Source organism: Chelon labrosus (genome assembly GCF_963514085.1).
Source record: "Chelon labrosus genome assembly, chromosome: 8".
Taxonomy (NCBI): Eukaryota; Metazoa; Chordata; class Actinopteri; order Mugiliformes; family Mugilidae; genus Chelon; species Chelon labrosus.
Window position 1 is genome coordinate 9,740,921 of NC_140358.1, and position 20,612 is coordinate 9,761,532.

Here is a 20,612-nt window from a genome sequence, read left to right on the forward strand (position 1 = left end):
CAGTTTAACCCATGGTTGAGTGGTTTTTCTAATTACCACAGTCATGTTATAAGATGCTCGCCCTCCGGTCTGCTATTGCTTCTGCTGACCCACTGCTGCTTCTTTGCTGGGGTTCTGAGGGGGAAGGGCCATCATACACTATGGCAGTTTTTACTGGTGATGTTTACTGAAGGGAGTTTAAAGTTTAATTTCCTGTGCAAGGTTGATGCAACTTTGAGGCATAAAGACAAGATCTGTTGCCTGTGATGATATGCTCTTTGTACTGAATGGGAATGCACTATTACATCTACACATACACCGCCATGCCATGAATGTCTAAGGATAGTTTTGTAGTGATTGCATACAGTTGTGTTTGAATGCTAACAGGCTAAACTAAGATGATGAACATGGTACACATTATATTTGCTAAATAATGGCATGTTAGCTTCGTTATTGTTAGCATGTAGCTTATAGCAGAGCTTTGCCTAAGGACAGCTTCCCAGAGCGGTTAGCATGGCTGTAGACTCTCCATCTTTTTATATCACAGCCTTTCAGCTGACTTTATTCTTAAGCTAAGTGCAGGCATTTAACATATCAGCAGTTTCCTTTTTGCATCTATACAAAGCCTTCATTATTGCATGCTACCAACTTCCTCCATGACACAGGTTTCAGCCTCAGAGTTATTAAGAATCAGCTGCACCTAAAGTGACCTCGAGCAAAGTACTGGTCCTCCAGGGGCCTTTAATGTTTATCTGTCACCGGACGGGGTAAAGCCATTAAAAACCCAAGTCCCGTCCCATTTCTCTAGGCATTAGTGACACTAATGGGATATACTGAGACAGCATTTTTATGAAACCTTCAGTTTTGCACAGTTTTAATGTAGTGACTAATGACATCAGCTGTAATATGTTATTTATTGCAGTGAGGTAGACTCGGAGAGGATTAGCTTTCCAAATCAGGATTCCAAACATTCCTCACAAAGAATTTTCGATCAGGACAGGGCCTGAGGCAGACAGGAAAATAAATTGCTCTTGGCTGACATGCCAGTGCTCTTCCACAACTTTCTGGGATTGCTGGATCACCCCGCACAGTGTATGAGGTTAGAAGAAGAGGCCTGTGATCGTTGTGTCTGAGGTGCAGGGTTCACCCCTCATTCAACATGTGGTTCTCATCAGGAAAGGCAGAGAGGAGGAGTTGCCGGTTCACAGCACTTATAAGAATACAGTCCAGTATAAACATTACTCATCCTCTTATCCGCTCCCCTTGTGTTTGCCTTCACATGCTCGGGGCCATGTGAACTGATTCTATTTGGACCGTTTTATGTTGTGTTCATCACTGTGGTTGTGATACAATAGGTTGAAAAGCGGAAAGCTTTTTGAGCAGAGCAGGTACTGTTGTAAACCTTTTCTGTTCAAATGAGAACTTACAAAATTAGAAAGTTTTTCTGATAATAAAAAAAGCAAAAGACAATCTGAACATAGTGATCTGTCAACATTACAGGCAAGTATTTGTCTTTAAAAGATCTCTTTAACTTTGATACACTGTGGGAAGTAAAGAGGTGTTCAGTGCAGTGTGGGAAGGTTCAGTACTGGCCACTTGATTGGATGTGCATGGTTGCACAGTCACGAACAAAGGTTGCCTTAACTCTGCATCCATCCCTTTTGTTCCAGCGTACAAACATACAGTGGAGGGCATGGAGGGGGGTATGCTTGGTGGGAGTTGGGGCACACATGCAGACAGACACTTTACTTACAGAATACTCTAAATGCCTGGGGTAAATGTTATTGAGGCAGGGACAAGGGGGTGAATTGTTTGCCCTGCCTTAAAATTGTGACCTAGTTTTCTGTCACTGTTGTTCCAGTGAGCTGTGGGTTGCTCATCACCATGTAAAGAACCAGGGACACATTCTTTTTTGCATGATTCACCCCGGGCCATGCAGACTGATGACTTCAGTCCAGTTGAATAGGTACATGACAAAGAGATGAGGCCTTTAACACACCAATCCTGCATGCAGAGTTCTGTAGGACTGGGAGAAGGCGCAGGAAAGCCCCTATGACTGTGACAAAAAGGCTCAGAGCTCCGACCAGGCCATCCCAAAATAGTCGCAACTTCAAAAAGAGATCTGGAATAAGTCTTGCGAAAGAGACTTCTGGCTTGGATTATGTATTTTGTTTCGTGGCCAGGAATGCATGTGGTCTGTGAGGGTTGGAACAGTTCACAGAGAATTTTTGGAAAGTCACAGATGTAAAATAAAAAGAAACAACTCTGTACTTTGTGTGCCTGTGAATCTTGATCTCAGAACACTTGAAAACGTGATTGAGCACCTTTGTCTGTCTTGTTACCGCTGCCAGGAATAGATGAACGACGTAATTAGAAGTGTTAGCTGTGTGACAGTAAGCCAGGTGTCCAAGATGCAACTGAAGAGCAAACCCTGCAAACTCAACAGATGCACTTTTATTTCCAAGACACATTTATAGCTGTTTTAGATGAACAATGGGTCAAATGACTGAAGATACAGTGCTGAGCAAAGGTTTGTCACTAAATGAAAGTGAGTATACTTTTAACAATAATTTGAATGACAAATAAAATAATTCAAAGTGCAGTAATAGCCCCCAATCAAAATATTTTAAACAACAGCAGTTCTCTTAGGCACTCTTTTGCACTTTTGCACTTTGAAGGTATCTTGAAATACTTCCCACAACTCTTCTGGGGATTGCCTGTCTCTTTATGTAATCTCAGACTGACTGGAGTCTGATCATGGCTTTGTGGGGGACATACCATCTGTTGCAGGACTGCTTGTTCTTCTTGTCGCTAAAGACAGTTCTTTATGGCTTTCAGCTCTTTGTGTTAGTTATAGGGCCGACATCCAACAACTTGCAGCAATAAAGGCTGACATTGGCATCGTGTCGCTTGTGTCTAGGCAAAACACTTTCATTTGAACACACCATCAAGACTACAGCCAACACCCGACTAGCACATGCATTCTGTGAGAAGAACAACTCTCCAAACCAGCAGGTGGCAGTAGTCTGCATTTGTCATTGAAAATAGGAACCTGGAAAAGCTAGGCATACGAACTGTTGTACGAAGCTGCATCCTTCTCAGTCATACTGATTTTGTTTGGATGAGCTGAAGATGAAAAATTAGAAAAGATTCTGCGTGTATCCTCTTGCTTTTATCATTTGTTACTTGTTTTGTCACTTCCTCCCGTCGTTCACTGTTTCACTTAGCTAAACAGCTAGTTAGGGTGATCTTTCTCACCGATTGGTTCAGCCACCGATTCAACAGGCTCAATTAGCCGGAAAGGTGATGGTTTGATGTGTTGTCAGCTTTAATGTCAGTCGCCTCTGTCAGCTGGCCAGCTCTGGTTAGATCACTATGAACTACGTGACCAGCATCAGACGATAGGTACTGTAGATAACATTACTGACTAGCTGGTAAACACAATGGAGCTTTCATTCATTCATTCGTCTTCTGTAACCGCTTGTCATGTGAAGGGTCGCAGGGGGCTGGAGCCTATTCCAGCTGTTGCAGTGGAGCTTTCATAAAATAAAATAAAAAACAGGAGTGTTCCTATATTAGAGCTAAAATATGAACTAAGATCTTTTTAGTGACTAGATCCATAATTGAAGATGAACTGCTCCCTTTTAAATAGGAAAACTGTTTGCTAGCAGTTATGTAATAAATACTTTATTAGGATTTATTTTAGTGATGTGTTAACAGCATGTCCTGCAGCCAGTGGAAGATAATTAGTTTATCCAGGTTTCAGAGAAAGGACACGATCAAAAGGAAACTTACATGTTGACAGCATCCAATATAAAAAAACTGATTGGTAACTACCAATAAGTAGATTTACGTGTTATCATGGGTATCTGGATGCATGTCTGTCTCTGTACATCTGTAAAACGCAGATAGGCCTTCAGTGAGTGTGTCTGTCTGCATGTATATAAGAGTTTGAGGCTGCTCTTTAGTCAGCTGGTCAATAAACTCCTCAACCCACACATGGCTTCACTCCTCCACATTCAGACACAGTGATGAGTCACATGCTCCATTCTTACACTTTTGTTCTCACAGTGTCTTGTTGGGACGTACTGACTCTTATCTCCTCGTCTCACACACACATGCAGTACACACAATAAGCAGAACTTTTGTCTCGGTGTCTGTTTCAGCAAGCGAGACACATCATTATGTAGCAAGCATCTCAGATGTGGAGCCCATCTTGTCCTGACAGTGAACTTTGGAAAGTTGATGAACTCTTCAGCAACCTCTTTATGTCAACTCTGCAGGAAGCAGGCCTGCGTTTGACATCAGCAAAATTGTCCCAGTGCATTCTCATCAAATGGCTGCCACTCAATAGGTGACCACATGAGATGGGCCAAGAGGTGACGAGTGGAGAAGACTTGAGAAGAATCGAGGAGGAGTTGAGGAATAGTCTGGGATGTAGATTTGTAACTACTCTGAGAAAGAGTGACGTGTTTGATTACCCCTTTACACACACTACGTTTCCACACAAAATACAGGGACAGTTTTCCTTGCCATCTTATTTTCTGGGAAAACCTTCTTTATCGTTTCAAAATGAGATAATATTTAACTTATTTGCCATGCTGGTGATATGTGTCCCTAGGGACGACAACATACTGTAGATCAACCAGTTGGTAATTTTGGTCAAGAATGACATTGGACTGACTGTCTGGGAATATTCGGAACATGCTTTTATGTTCTCAAGAAGAATATGACTCCTATTGACTTTTGGGATCCCGAGGGTTTTCCTCACATTGTCGCCAGCAGCTTGACGTTTATGGTTTGAAATGAAAATATTTGATGCGTTGCCATGGAATTCAGTACAATCATTGGTGTTCTGTTCAGGACGAGCTGTAATGATTCTGGCAATGCCTTCACCTTTTCGTCTTTCATCAGTCCTCCGTAACGTCACCCATGTCTTTCTTGGAGAGCACTTTTAATATCAGTGTCGTGCCTCTGGCCGATGCCATCTTGGCAGGGCTTCAATCCATCTAACTCCCAGATATTCCAAAAATGGGCAAAAAGGTGGATTTGAGGTTGATGGGTGATGCTGTAGAAGAAGACTATCAACATTTGTTGCGACACCCACCTGTCACTCAAAGCAGCCACACCCATAACTATGCATAGCTTTACGCCTTCATACAATTATTTATGTATTTGGCCTTTTGTGCCTTTATTAGGTAGTCATCAGTGGAGAGAGACAGGTATTAATGGTGCAAAAGAGAGGGGAGGACACACAGCAAAGGGTGGTGAGGACTATAGCCTCACACTTTATGGGGCACCTGCCAAACCCAAGGAGAGGGGTGTCCCACCTTCTTACAATTTAAACCTAGCCTCAAGTGGTCATTCGAGGAACTGCAATTTTGTTCACTTAAGCCCTGAAGGTTGCTGCTTTATCTAAAATCTGTCCACTGCTTTGGTGTATGACCCAATAAATGTTGCCATCATTACTCATATTTAGCACATGTTAACATTTTAGCTCACACTTCAGCACTCTGATCTGTTCATGTGTGAACTGACCATTACTCAGCTAGGGGGCAGTGTTTACATGTATCCACCATGTGTAGGAGCCTCACCTGAAAATGAAGCATCAAAGCAGCAAGACTGGAAATGATCCACTTTGTAATTAATCTGTGATCATAATGATGATGAAGTAAAAGAGTAGGCAAATGTTTTTAGTTGGTGATAATGTTCAGTGTGTGTGAAATATTGTAACGTGTTCTTCTGAGACACTGACTTGACAACTTAGTACCTGAGCCATATAGCGCAGCAAGAAGATAAGAAGAACGCTTTCAAATGTGGAGACATAACTTTCCTTGTAAACAGGCGACTTCCGCCCCCACATTTTTTTCTGCTTCACCACTGTGGAAAACAAGACATCTCCCAATGTGCAACTGATTGATCAGTGGGTTATTTGTTTTACACAACTTCCTTAGAAGGCTGAACATTTAAAAACAAAAAAATAAACATGACGAAGTGGAAAAATGCTCACAACTAATGTGTGTAATATTCCAAGTGAAAAAAATGAGTGAACAAAGAACAGCTCATAATAGTTTTTTTTTCTCACAGATATTCAAGAGTGTTACGAGGTGACCTTGCAACTGAACACAGAACAAACTGTTGTGAAAGAAGACAGCAGGCAGGATGCGTGGGAGGTAATTTTCTTGCTTCACATTATAGATTGGAAAAAATATGCTTAATGTTTGCTTTGCATCTAGTGTCACATGTGCTGTGTTGTGTGCTGTGCTATTTACTAGGTAGCCAACACACAAGATGTGACCTGCGTCCTTCTCACTCCTACATGGGTAACATGTTACATTATGAGTCAGTGCGGCTATGATTTCAACCTGGAGTGTGAGTGTCAAACGGAGAGATTGTTGGAGGGAGGCACGCACGGGTATAGAGAGAAGAGGAAATTAGACAGAGTCAAAAGAGCGCTGATTACCATTTGCTCATCAGTGGGCTGCTCTCATGAAGTCAGCCAGTCCTTTCATTATAACAAGTGTTTGTAGTCACATGGTTATTTAGAATATTTTTAGTATAGGACGCAGAAAGAAACAACTATACTGAAAGGAGAGAAAGTAGATTCTGCGTTGGCCTGGAATATTTGAATCTTGAAGAAGGTTCGGGCTGTATGTTATAGCTACTAAAATATCCATAAATCCATGCACTCAGGATAAATATGGACATTTGTTGTTGTCACTGATCCCCTTAGCCTTTGTATATTGGACAGGAACCCGTTTCTTTATATAACTTATGTGCTTTATTGTTGCCGTATAACTTTCCTCGAGCTATGCCAAAATGTTAATGAAATTGATCTTTGGCTGACTCTTATAACCCATTAACTGAATGATCTTGGGTCCGTTTTTAGCGGAGATTAGAAAAATGCTGTAGCTTCTGCATAATAAGTGTGTGTATGTCTGGATGTATCACTCACAGCGGTGCAGCTTTAGCGTCTCCATGTAGTACGCGGCGCCCCGGATGAAAAACGTGATTTCAATTTTAGCGCAACATTTTTTAAATGTAATTATAAAAATTGAATTAAATTCACAACGGCCAGCTTTGAATCCTTTGATAGATATATCAGTGAAGGATTTCATAAAATACAAAGCAGACAGCCATTCTCTAAAGTTTTTGGTTGTCTGTTATTATTATCCAGAAAGAAATAAGGATAATGTTCCTGGTTAAGAAATATGCTCAGTAAAACCAAGTGTATTGATTTGTATTTATTATATTATGTTATATTTATACTTATTTAGAGAGTTTGCAGCAGTTTATTATATATATATTAGGATCTATTTTAAAATCTGCTGTAACACTACAAAAATCCAAATGGGTACTTAACGAACTGTGTTCAACTCAAGATGAGTTGTAATAATTTTGGCAATGTATCTGCCATCAATCCAGCACTGAGGATGTATATAAAGGTGGATGAATCCTCTTAAACATCACCCATATATTTCCTGAAAAGTGTTTTTAAAGCTCAGTGCGGTGGCTCCAGCTATCACCGTCTTGGCATTGCCTGACTTTACTTCGTGGTTTACAGCAGAGACAGGGAAAGCCAGTCCAGGTGTTGTGAAAGTTCTCGGGTTAGAGGAGGCACTGTCACCACTCCCTTGTTTTGACAGGGACCGGGGGGGGGGGGGCAAAGGTGAGAGAGAAATTACGCGATTCAATCCTCACATGAGATGAGAACTTTCAATCTAACATTATTCCTTTATGCTTAGCAGCCCCTCCCTTTAGTCAATCACTTAATGTCAATGTGTATTTGGAAGTCTGAACTGGATTATGTACAGTCAGCTGAACAGGGGAACTGCAATAAACTTGTCATTTACAGTGCTTGACTGTATTAAATGGATGCTGGAGTGCAGAAGACAGTTTGTCCGCTTTATGGCTACACCTCAACACAGTGCAGGTCTTATTTTCAACAGAAAATGCATTTGTAAACGTGTGTAGAAGACATAATAGGGAACCTATCAACAGCCCTGGTTTTGGCAAGGTTTTTAAATGAATGATTCAAATTGATTTTAAACTGAATGTTTTATAACAGTTTAATTGTAGAAAAATCATACAAAACATGGCATATGTATTATGCCGTTGCAATATTTTTTGCTGTTGAATAGATAGTGTAGGGGTCTTTTAGGGCCAGTTTGCTTTCATATTGCAATGTATTCATTGAGTTACTGTAACTATTTTTACAGTTTATCCGTAACTCATGATGGTCTGTTTCAGCAATCTTAATATTTCTACCAACGATCCTTTTTAAAACTCTTACCAGGCTACTTCCCAATCTTTCCAAGTCCCCTCTGTGCATTAAACAAGTAGCCACTTGTTGGGAATCACTGGACTCTTCAATTATAAACTGCAGCTCATTACAGTGCCATGTGTTCAGAATCTGTCACTCACACTGTAGAGCACCTAAACCATAAATGGTGACTGTGACTAAAAGTTTATTCTCTCATCCAAAGCGCCTCTCCATGCGTTCAGTGATCCACCCTGTTTAGCTTCTAATTCAGTGCAGCATGCCTCTTGATCCTTCCCCCATCCCTCACTCTCTGGACTCCAGCTGTTTGTGGGACCCAGGCACTGTGCTGGAAAAAGAGAGGGAAGCTGATGGGAGGATGCAGCAGTCATAGTGGGAAGTTTGAGAGAGGGAGATACAGAGAGAGAGAGAGTGCTGCTTAATGGACACCCAGTGAGGTGCTTATCAGTATTCTAGCCATGCTGTCACCTGAGTGGAGGATGGTAGGGAAACTAAATGAGTCTGCAAATTCCCTGATTTGGTGCAGAGTAGCAGGTGAGAGTGGAAAACAGCTCCTTTGAAAAGGAACGAAACCGTAGGAGAAGAAGACGTTTTTAGTTGATTTCATGCTTGCATAGTAATTCGCGTTTTGGTTTTAAGAAAACTGTGGTCATTTGTTTGATTCTATTGTTTTATTTATCATGAAAGAGTTAAAACGGTCAACAAGAAACCGAACCATTTCATACATCTTAGATATTATTCATTCATTCATTCATCTTCTGTAACCGCTTGTTCCTGTTAAGGGTCGCGGGGTCTGCTGGATCCTGTCCCAGCTGTCATCGGGCAAGGTACACCCTGGACAGGTTGCCAGTCTATCTTAGGGCTAACACAGAGAGACAGACAACCATTCACACTCAGACCTGCGGCCAATTTAGAATCACCAATTGGTGCTCTAATGAGCATCTTTGGACAGTGGGAGGAAGCCGGAGTACCCAGAGAGAACCCATGCAGACACAGGGAGAACATGCAAACTCCACACAGAAAGGCCCCAGTCAGCCCATGGATTCAAACCCGGGACCTTCTCGCTGTGAGACATCAGTGCTAACCACCTCGCCACTGTACCGCCCTCTTAGATATTATATGAGTTGGAATTATTATTTGATTAACTCGTTTCAAATACGTCTTCTCAGATTTATGTGTGTGAATGTGTGTGAACAGTGAAAAGGTCATACTCTTAGCTCAGCTCTGGCAGGACAAGTGTCAGCTGACCTGCCTGTCAGCTCCGCCACGTGGGACTGGAGCTGTCAAAATTACACAGTTCATCTGATTCACATGGTTGCAAAATAAAAAATAAACACATATTTTAAGAATTCTGCAAACTGAAATTGACATTAATGTCATTTTCCAAGGTGTGTTTTTTTTTTAACCCCGTCGTGTACGTTGATGCCAGGTACAGCCGCCAGCGTGTTTATGGCTGTGGGTGTGTTTATATAAACACTTGTGTTTTTGACGTGAACTCAGATGGAGCTTTCGTTTTGATTTGGACGTATTCAGTGGGAGAAAAGGCATAATTTACTTTGAAAATCATTGGGCTTGTTTTGTGGCAACTCTTCTTGCAACTTTGCACCAGTGATGGCCGGCTCTAAAGCCTGCCCTCTGCTGTCAGTTCAGGCTCTGTGTGGCCTGAGCTGTGGCAATGACTCCAGTGGATGTCAGGTACTGCAGAATCTGTGTCACTATGAAACTCCATCTGTCAAAGTTAATTTATGTTGGTGGCGTGATTAACTACAGGTTTGCTGCTATGTAGTTTCATTTGTCATAAATTATAAGATTGGCTCAAACATTATGTCCTGTCCTGTGCTGCTCTGGCTTATCACTGTTTCCACAACAAACAGTACTGTGCTCAATGTTATCCTTAACATTTTCAGAAGGTACTTTGATTCTCCTTTATACTGAAATGTGCCTGTTCAAAAGATTTCAACGTCACTAAAAGTATAATTTAACATTTTGGAAAAACGTTTCTCCTTTCTAGCTGAGATGAGAAGACTGATAGCAGTCTTGTTTCTCTTAACTTCTGAAGATGAAGCTAAAGCCAACAGATGGTTAGCTTAACTAAACACAAAGCCTGGAGTCAAGGAAAACGGCTTGCCTCTATCGCAGCAAGACTATAGGAAGTCACTTTGACAGAAAAAAATAGTAAAGTTAATAGTAAATGTACACACTAGACAGATTTCTCTCATCTGATCTGACACTTTATGCTAAGGCTCTTGCAGAAGCCTTTGAAAGTCCTAAAATATTCTTTTTTAATTTTCTCAACTCGGGCGGCACAGTGGCAAGCTGGTTAGCACTGATGCCTCACAGCGAGAAGGTCCAGGGTGTACCCCGCCTCTCGCCCGATGACAGCTGGGATAGGCTCCAGCAGACCCCTGCGACCCTTAACAGGAATAAGCGGGTACAGAAGATGAATGAATGAATGAATTTTCTCAACTTAATCCTTTAGATGTGTGAGCGGTATCAGTCATTGTCCTCTTTTCTAAAATGTTTGACCTTTCTTCAAAAGACGTTGAGAACGATTACCCTTGCAACACGAGTCTTTTCAGTTTTAACGTGGCTGATTTTATTCACACATGTATCCGTCTCTGTGGTGCAGGACCAGGAGGACGAGGGCGTGTTTCGGGTGCGAGTCACCAGCAGGAGCAGCCCTCACAAAGTGGAGCGAGTGTCTGGCCTGGTGTCTCGCTCCCGTGTCGACTTACCGAAGGTGAGTAAAGCGAGAGAAAAAAAAGGAGGAGCTTCCCCAGTGTTTCCTCCTGAACCTGAACTTAAGGCATGAGACAGGGCAGCTGCTGATGATGTGATGATTACGCATTCTCCATGACATTTAGCGAGGTATTAGAAAAGTGCCCCAGCATCATGAAATGTTCGTTACTGTTCATAAAGGTTGATGACCTTTGGAACATTTGGTTAATGCTGCTGCTGAATCACAAAGCGGCCCGAGGGTCCACTGAGTTCAGGAGTTGGTGAATTTGTTTGATCAGTTTGAACTGGTGAAGTAATTTCAGTCTGAACTGCTTATGTTAGTAATGATTGTTGTAAATTATTTCATGCTTGTAGTGAGGCTAGTAATCAGCAATGTTTACGTCCAGCTGAAAACACCGTCATTCAAGCTATGTGCTAATCCAAAAAAAATAAAAGGTATAATTTAATATTTTGATAAATATGCTTAGTCCTTGCTAAGAGTTTGGTGAGAAGATCAATACACCTCTTAGATTTGCTCATTAAATATAGCTTTGTCACAGTGTTATCACTGGCTTTATGCTAATGGGAGCTTTACACATTTATAGTAACTTCTGGCAAGAAAGCAGTATACTTCCTATAATGTCAATCAGTTTCCTTAAAGCTTGTGGTCAGTCCGCTGTGCACATGAGCAACAAGCTCAGTCCTCGTCTCTATTGTTGAAAGCCCTTGTGTTCACTTGCGTTCCCCATTACAACACGGCCAGTGGCACATGGCAGCACAGTGGCCGCAGGCGTTGGCTTTTCAGCTGAGCCTAAAACTAGTGCAGTGGGTGGGGGTGTGGAGGCATGAGGATCGGGGGACTTGGAAGGGGTAAAAGAGAGGGTGATTCAGGCTGTAAGCACATGGATTCGTTGTGCTCATATGATAAAGTCTGCATAAGAATACAGTGACAGCACAGGTTGACTCTGGTGTGGATAATATGGAGCTGGCTGCGTGTGTGTGTGTGTGTGCGCACGTAACTCCCTCTATCACATGAAGGAGGGAGGTGAGGGAGCTAAGGAGGTGCAGGGAATGGAAGGGAGGGAGTGGAAGGAAGAGAGGGGGGTGTAGAGAAAAAGATATAGTGGGGGAGGCTGGAGAGAGAGAGAGAGAGAGAGAGAGAGAGAGAGAGAGAGAGAGAGAGAGAGAGAGCAAGGCGGCTGAGAGGCGAGGGCCGGTGCAGTGCAGAGCTGGAACGGACACCCAGAGCTCAGCCTTCCTCAGGTTGCCATGGAAACCACATTCCTCCCCCGCCTGCATCCCTACAGACTGCTCTGACTCTCTTTCTCTCTCTATCTATCCCTCTCCCCGCTTCTCTGTTTTTCATCCTGCCTTTTTCATTCCTCTTTTAATTCGTGTCTTTGTTTGTTTGTTTTTTTCCTTCTCTCGCTCTCTTTCTGTTCTGCTTTTACACCATACACGCATTGAGCACATTCGTGATGATGCACACTCAGCAAGCACACAGATTTCAGATGCAATGCACTCTGTGGCAAGGTGAATGGGTAATTACACCATTTATTTTGCATTCCCATGCACTCATGGATGCATAAGCACTTTGTTGTTTTCTCAGCGTCTCTCTATTTTCTTCTCTCTATTTTTACTTCCCCTTCTGTTCAGCACCATGCTTCGGTAATGCCCCCTCTAGTCATCGCATTTCTGCCCACACACGGGGCACCTTAGCTTCGTCTTTCCTCTGTTATGGCATCTGTCGTGCACCTACAGCACCCCCATCATATTTTACCAACTGATCTCACCTTCCTGGCACCCCTTTTCATGGCTCCCTCATTTTTTCACTTCTGGCTCTATATGCATGTACCGGATATACCAAACATTGTTTGGTGCAGCTCTGATACAATCTCCCACTCTCGTCTTTCCAAGTCACCCTCATTTTCCCTCTATTCCTGTTCTCATTTTTCTGCATGTGTATGTTTCTCTCTCTCATTATTCCATCAGTTGGAGGTGCTGTGTTTGGCGTGTGTGGTGGAGCAGCTGTTCTTTGGCACTAAGGCCTATTAATAGGAGTCTTAGCTGCGTAGCCTTTGTTTTCTGCGTCTGCATTGCTGGGAGAGCAACATCTTGGCAGGTTACTTTGTGTTAGTGCAAAACTGATGAGTATCTCCAGTTTCTCTGGACCTGGCTGGCTTCATTCAGCTGTGATTATTGAACGGTGAAAGTATTTACTGTAAAGAAGATTCAGCCTCCTAAAGTCTGGGCGTTATTCTATCTGTAAGATGAAACAAGTGGCTGCAATAATGCCTGAGAGGGACTCGATTCTTCATCCCATCTTGCATTTAGTTAAGGCTACAGTAGAGGAGCTTGTATGTGTTGATAAGGAGCTGCCTCTTTAAGACTGTCTCACTACCGACTGTCCTTTTATGGTGCTGCATCCGGTCAGGTGACGAAGGAGCAGTCACACAGTCACACAGCTTCTCAGAGAAATGCCTGGAAATGACTGAAAAGCTCAATACATGGTCCGTGCAGTGGTTGGGGGGTTGCAATGCTCATTATGATAGTGTGTATGTGTGTTTGTTGCAGGGTGTCCAGGTGGGTTTATGTAATAAGTGCTGTGCAGGCTGATGCTGAGCTGATAGTGTCAGGGCAGCTGCAGAGAAGCATCGCCTTTCAAAAGCACTGGATCATTTCCTCGTTTATACCATAACTTGAAGGTCCTTTTTTTTGCCATATGTCAGGAGAAGTTCAGAGGTCACAGCCTTCATTCCAAACATACATCACTATAAGGCTCTTGTCTTTTATTTGGGCACAATACTAACAAGGATTGCACACACGCTACATTTTTCCATGACTGCTACATGATTGCTGTTGTTCTGAGTCCATTATAACCACCAAGCTTTTCGCCTTTCTCCATGATAGGTTTGGTTAATTAAGATGTACAGGGTTTTTTTTTATTCACACGTTTTTATACAAATTTCGTAGATCAGACTACAATTAGGCAGACTGCTGTGTGAGTTTCTGTTCTCTTTTTGTTATTGTTTATTGGTTTTACATTTTGACAAGACCACATTTAACCAATATTTATACAGTAGGTAGTCACTAAAGAAATACCAGAACATTTCTGCTTGGCACTGTGTCAAAAATGAAGAAATCTTATATATATGAAAATGTTATTACAATCATGTCATCTAAGGTAAGGACCTTACAAATAAGTGTGTAATAGTGCAGAACCAAAACTAGGTTTTGCAGGATTATGGACTTTTCTTTTTACATTATATGGTACGTGAGTCTAGATTTCACTTGATCAGCACATAGCTGAAATATTTCTTAAAGAAGCACAAGTTAAGAGACCTTAAAACAGAAAATCTAGACTTCTTTATTGTGTGGAAAATCACCTGTCTTACAATATGTGCACCAACACTGCATTAACCTTTAAGACATTTCCTGTCCTGTGTAAAAGCTCTAATGAAATTAGATTACATTAACATTCTGTATTCCTTCCTGCTTCTTTTCTGATTCAGAAATCAGAAAAAGAAAAATATATTTTCTCTATTTTACATTACGTAATATTTAAATGTAGATGTTTCTTTCCCCTTGAGGTACTATATGCTGCCCTACATACACATGTGCCGTACATATCACAGATGTGTTTGTATGTGGACGTTCATTTGGGGCAGGAGATTTTTCTCTGCCCATCTCTCCTTCTTTTATTATGTATATCCAGCTTGCCATTTCCTCATGTTGTGCACTGCACAGTATTAATTTTATTTGTTTTATGCTGAAAACCCTCTGAATGTACTGATCGGTAAATGCGACGTGGACAGTTTCTAAGAGAGACAGAGCGAGACTATGGAGGGATGGTTGCAACATGTGCTCGGTCATGTGTGCTTTGATCGATATGCTTACATCGGTCTTTCGAGCCACTGCTTCAAAGCCCCGCCTCGCCACTCTGATTGGCTTCAGCACGGTTTATAGCTGCATTCTACAATGCAACTTGAGGCATTCAGGGCTTTCTGGCCTCCGCTTCAAAATACCCAAGTTTCTCCTTTTTTTTTTTTGCTCTTTTGCTGGGAAATTCTCTGTAGGTTAGAGTGAAAGAATATCATCATAATGAAGTGAGTTACTGTTGCATGTAATGAAGTGAGGCTGAGCCTGCTGTGTGTGCCTCCTGGTAGGGCTGAAACACAATGCAGTGTGCCCTCGTCCTGAGATCCTCTTCAGTTTAAAAGGAAGGCACTACGTTTTACGCGTTTATCAAAACACTGAAAAGCTGCTAGTGTTCATGTATGAGCACTGTAACATGCAGAGCATGTATAAATATACTCTCTCCCCCATGCAGACACACCCAGCTCCGTTCCCCGTCACATTTCATTAATAATGCATATATGCAGGGCTTTAATGGCGACACTGTAGCATTCCCTCTCTAAAAAAAATAAACCTTCACCCACAGTGTCAAGATGTTTTATATCTAGCTGTGATCAACCCACAAATTCTTAAGCATGCAAAATGGCTCACAGGCAGTCCTATCGCATTACTGAAAATATAACTGCCACAGATACATGAAAGCCATATAGTCTCTCCTTCTCTCTTTTTTCCCCTTCACACATTCTCTCTCTCAATCTCATCCTCCACCCACTCGAAAGCCCAAGCGTGTAATCTTGTTGGTTTCGTACACATGTGTTGATGTCATCATTGAGAACATAAAATAATTCCCCTATGGTTCTTAAATGAGGCTTCAGGAGCGCAGTTTTCTCTCACTTATTTTGACCCAGTCCTGTACACGGGCATGACTTAACCATAAAATAATTCAACAGCAGTGTTGATTAAGGCAGTAAGAGGGATAATGTACACCCCAAGAGTGATGCAAAGTAATGCAGTGTGAGTCAAAGGCATCCTCTGTTAAAAGGCAGGTCTAATGATCCCCAGGAGAGAAAGGATTTTCTTCTACTTCCATTGTGGGATTATTTACAGATGTGTGCTGTGACACAGAGCCCAAGGTTGACAGTTACTAGTACGAGAAAGCAGTTGAACTGCATATGACCGTGGAGGTGACCAGTGATCAGTCAGAGGGACAGGGGTGCTCATTGTAAGTTGGATTTTGGCTGTAGTGGTCTGATGAAAAACATGGATTAGACTTGCAATTAGAAGATCAGAGTGCGGTCGCTTGGCATTGATTATTTGCAGACTATTACTTCCTGACGCTTTTTCTCTATAAAATATTAAGAAAATAGACAAATATGGGAATAAAATGCGCCTTGAATTGTAAGGATGTGCTTTTTCACCCAAGGCAGGCAGCGGTGAGGTTTAAGTGTCGCTGCCCCTTTAAGAGCAGCTAGTGAAGCGCTCAGTCCTGTTGGTGCTGCTGCTGCTGATGGCAGCGCTGCAAGTTGATTGGCTGTGGCTGTCAGGGCTGAGGTGCTAGAGGGATGCTGCTACGTATCTCTACCCCCTCCCTCCCTCACCTCTCTCTCTCGCTCTCCCTCTCTCTCTCTCACCATCTCCCTCTTGCTTGCTCACATCCCTCTGAATAATCCACATCTAGGGCAAGCTGGCTGAGAGGCGATCCAGTGCTCAGCTCCTCTCTGCAGGCTGAGAAAAAGAGACAGAGAGCGAAAGACAACGATTTTCAACGCAGGAGGAAAACCGTGAGATTTGGACAGCACAGGAAGATACCAAGAATTAACAGAGGAAGATTTTCATCTGAGGATATCATTTATTTATACATATTGTTTATATATCTATATATATATTTGTACACACGCATATAGATATTTATATATATATACATTTATCCTTGTACATATCTGTATTCGTGCTTGTCTGTTTATAGTAATATTTTTATATGTATTTGTGTGTGTAAATATATATATGATATATAAACAAAAGAATATATATATATACCTATGAATTTATATGCGTATCACTGTGAACCAAGAGAAGCAAGAGGAAATTTCTATCATCAGGGCTGGTCTCTGATTGTGTGGCGGTATACAATATTTTAAATATTTCCTTTGATCTTCTACGTCAAGAGGACAAAGACTACGTGCCCATTTTGTATTTTTTTTTTTTTGTTTTCCTGTTGCTGCTTCCCATCCCTCTCAATCTCTTTTTTTTCTACATCCGAGAGGAATAAAGCGGAGAGTGACAGGATTTGACGAAAAAGGGAAAATCTGTAGAAATTCCTGTGATTAGTGTTATTTCCATCGGCATTAGCACTCTGTGAGCCGATCACAGCGTGCTGTGTGAGATCTGAGGAGGCAGCAGAGACAGAGTGCCACGCCGCTCATCTCAGCGTCAGCCCAGCCAGCACAGCCAGCATGCACAAACACCACCACTGCTGCAAGTGCCCAGAATGTTATGAGGTGACCCGTATGGCTGCCCTGCGTAGGATGGACGCCCCGTCGTATGGAGGAGACTGGCAGGCCGAGCCCTATGGATACCCACCTGGGTACGGGGGAGGCCAGACCTTACCCCCTCCAGCCTCAGGGGGAGGTGGAAGCATGAGTGGAGGAGGGGGCACTTTGGGGAGAAGTAAGGGCAAGATTATGTCTGGTGGGGGCCCTGGAGGCCCAAACCCAAAGGGCCAATCCAAAGGTGGCCCCAAAGTAAATGGCAACAACTCCAGTGGACAAGGAGGATGGTGGCCCGAGTGCACCTGTACCAACCGGGAGTGGTATGACCAGGTAACTCATCTTCCTCACTCTGTTAGGTAGCTCAGGCCTATGTGGCCTGACAGGGGAAAATGGAAGTAGAAGAGCTGTTGCTGTAGTAAAATAGAAATGACCACGTATCATCTGAAGATGTCAGTTTATGAAATGAAAATTTATATTTAGTATTCATCTCGAGCCCTCTGTTTCCCATTTGTTGACTCCTTCATCTGTTGGAAGCAGAGGAAGGAGAACAGGACTAATCCAGTTTCACTGCACACACATGTAGCCGATCTTCATGTTTGCATGTGATGCAGATGACTAATGCATATAGATTTAACACACCTAGTGTGTGTCGTCAAAGGCTTACGCTGATGCGGTTACCATAGGCCAAAAAATGGTGCATTTTCATTCATTGATGTGGGACCGAGGGGCAATTTGCAGTTAAGTTTTCTTCAAGGCCGGCGACTCTGACATTACAGACTTTTAGATTAGATGTAAGAAATGGATTGCTCAGAGATCAGCTAATTGTGGGAGTGTGTCCCATTAGCTCAGAGAAGAGAAGGCGATGATGAAATCGATGTATGATGCAAGTTTTGGCCATTTCGCTTAAAAGAATCACAATATGATGAACGTGTTGTATAATAGAGAATCAGCAGTAATTTGTGTCTCAGAGCTGCCTGTCTTTCATGTTGCACAGTGTGAATGAAACTCCCTCTTTACGTGTGCCCCATTTTGTTTCTATTATCTCCATTGATTTACATGTATTTATAAACTAAGGTTGATAAAAGGTCAGAACAGCTTCAGAAGCACAGTCTTTAATTAAGCAAGGTGCATGTATGTGAGCATGAGAGTGAGCTCGGGTGGGGGAAGGGTGGCTTGGTGAGCATGAGATTCAAGGAATGGTTCTTGCCGTGCATGAGTATGTGTCTGTGCAGTCTCGTATTTGCGGCAAGTGAAGCCACCGCGTTGATTGTCTTTCCTCCATTTATGTCTGATTGTGTCTTCTTGGAGGAAGGATAGGAAGAAGGAAGGTGAGAAGAAAATGGAGGCTGAAATTTCAGCAGCAGAGTGGAGGAGATCTTCCTGAGCTGAGCTCTCACATGAGCCGCAACCTGGCTGATATTAACAGATCACTACGGCCAAGGAGATGTTTTAGCATTGTGGAGGCAAAAACAAACGGTTCATGTTGTATTAATATCTATTCCATTAGAGCTGCAGTCACACCAATCAGGCGTATTTCATGTTCCACACATTTGAAAGCTCACAGCAGATGTGATTATGTAAGCATTTATTGCTTACATGGAGATTTTATTCTCCATCAGTATTTGACTGCTCTGTCTTTGCACATTTATTTCCATATTCAATTTACAGTGGTACAAATTAGTCTCTTCCTGAGGAAATACGTCTTTCGACTGCTTCGTGATTCATGCAAGGATCTTATGTTGTCGAAACAGCACCGTTAATGGATGAACCCCTCTAGATTTCTGTTTTGTGCCATCCTTTCAAAGGATCATCGCTTCCTTGCTGTATCATGTGAATGTACACCCCATAAAACTCTGTAGAGAAAGTATTCAACCTGGCGTTCACGTAAAGGAGCACGCATATTTATTACATTTCTCAATGAAATCAGAAGTGCTGGTAAGGAGTGAAGGATGGGGGGGGGGGTCAGTAGGGTAAAAATGCAAAGGTTGAAAACGAGAGAAATAAGCCAATAAAGGCAGGCAGCGGCCCTGATGAGGGGGAGGGGGTTATGTAAGAGGAGGCAGTTGGTGGTGCTGTCAGAGAGAGAAACAGGAGAGGCACTGACACCGTGGACAAGCATCTGCCCCTCCATCTCTTAAAACAGGCACGTGAATGGCTGATATGTGCTCCCCTTCCCGTGAACGGGTGTGGATGGAAACGCACACCCACCATCACCCCCCCCACCCTCCTAGCTCTCCTCAGTCACCATTGCTCATCCTTGCTGGGAAATGTGAATGCGACCCATCCCCCCACTACCTATACACAGCCGGAGAGCAGGGCAGCAATCACACACGCCCAGCCACGCACGAATATTATCTTATAGCCTCAATAACAACCCGTGTTTTTGGATGCTGGCGCGATGAAAAGCATTAACCTTGCACAGTCATTTAGAGTTACCAGGGCTGCCTTTTCGTAGCTGGATCATTGACATTTTTAAATGGCTCCTGTAGCGCTGAACATTTCATGTATGTGTGAGGAAATCATTAGACACCCCAAGACATAATGATGCCATATTCATTTTTTTTCCCTCTGTCATGTATTTTCAAAATTACTGTGCTGCTTTTGTCAAGAGGCTGCTAGGTTAATTGTGGACAGTGTCAGCTGGGATTATATGAACATTCTTTAAAACAAGAGCTTTTGAATTTAAATCTGAGGGAAGTAGAGACCTCAGTCTACTGGGAGCATCATTCAGCTCCCTCTTCCCCCCGCGGGCTCCAATCTGTCTTTGTGTGTTCTCCAACTCTGTGGCTATGATTAGCTTTAAATATTAATTGGATTTTACTTTATTTATTAGCATCAAGATTTAGTCCAAAATGCTTTGCCAGACCTGTTGTTTTTTAACAGCCCTCTGTAGTGGCAGTAGTGTTTTAAATTGAAGCACAAGCACGGTGGGCGTTCCATGTCCAACGCTCCCATATGATTCTGACTAGAAAGCCCTCAGGCCTTGATCAGAAATATCTGTGTGTGCATGTGTGTGTGTTTTTTTTTTTACAGTCACATTGATTTATTGGTGTCACCGGTTTGCACATCTGTCTGATGAGATTTTGTTCAGTCAGATTTGATTTGCCATTCCTGCAAGAGCAACCCGGAGAGCATTAACGGATGGGATTTACATGTGCTCCTTGTCCAAGTGTCTTGAGCTGGATCCCCTGCTGTGATCTTGAAATGCCTCATCTTAAACCTGGAATATTCTCATCAGATCAAGAGAGATTTATCAGTGAGCTTGTATTAGAAAAAAAAAGAAAAAAAGG

General features: G+C 42.5%; 1 protein-coding gene across 1 annotated transcript in view; it reads left to right on the plus strand.

Moving 5' to 3' along the window:
• Positions 1–20,612, plus strand: part of dlg3 (discs, large homolog 3) — a 71,171-nt gene that overhangs the window by 1,380 nt on the left and 49,179 nt on the right. The window contains exons 2-3 of the mRNA XM_084550218.1: positions 6,067–6,152; positions 10,890–11,000. Coding sequence (XP_084406344.1) covers positions 6,067–6,152; positions 10,890–11,000 — 197 coding nt within the window. The remainder of the gene's footprint in view (positions 1–6,066; positions 6,153–10,889; positions 11,001–20,612) is intronic.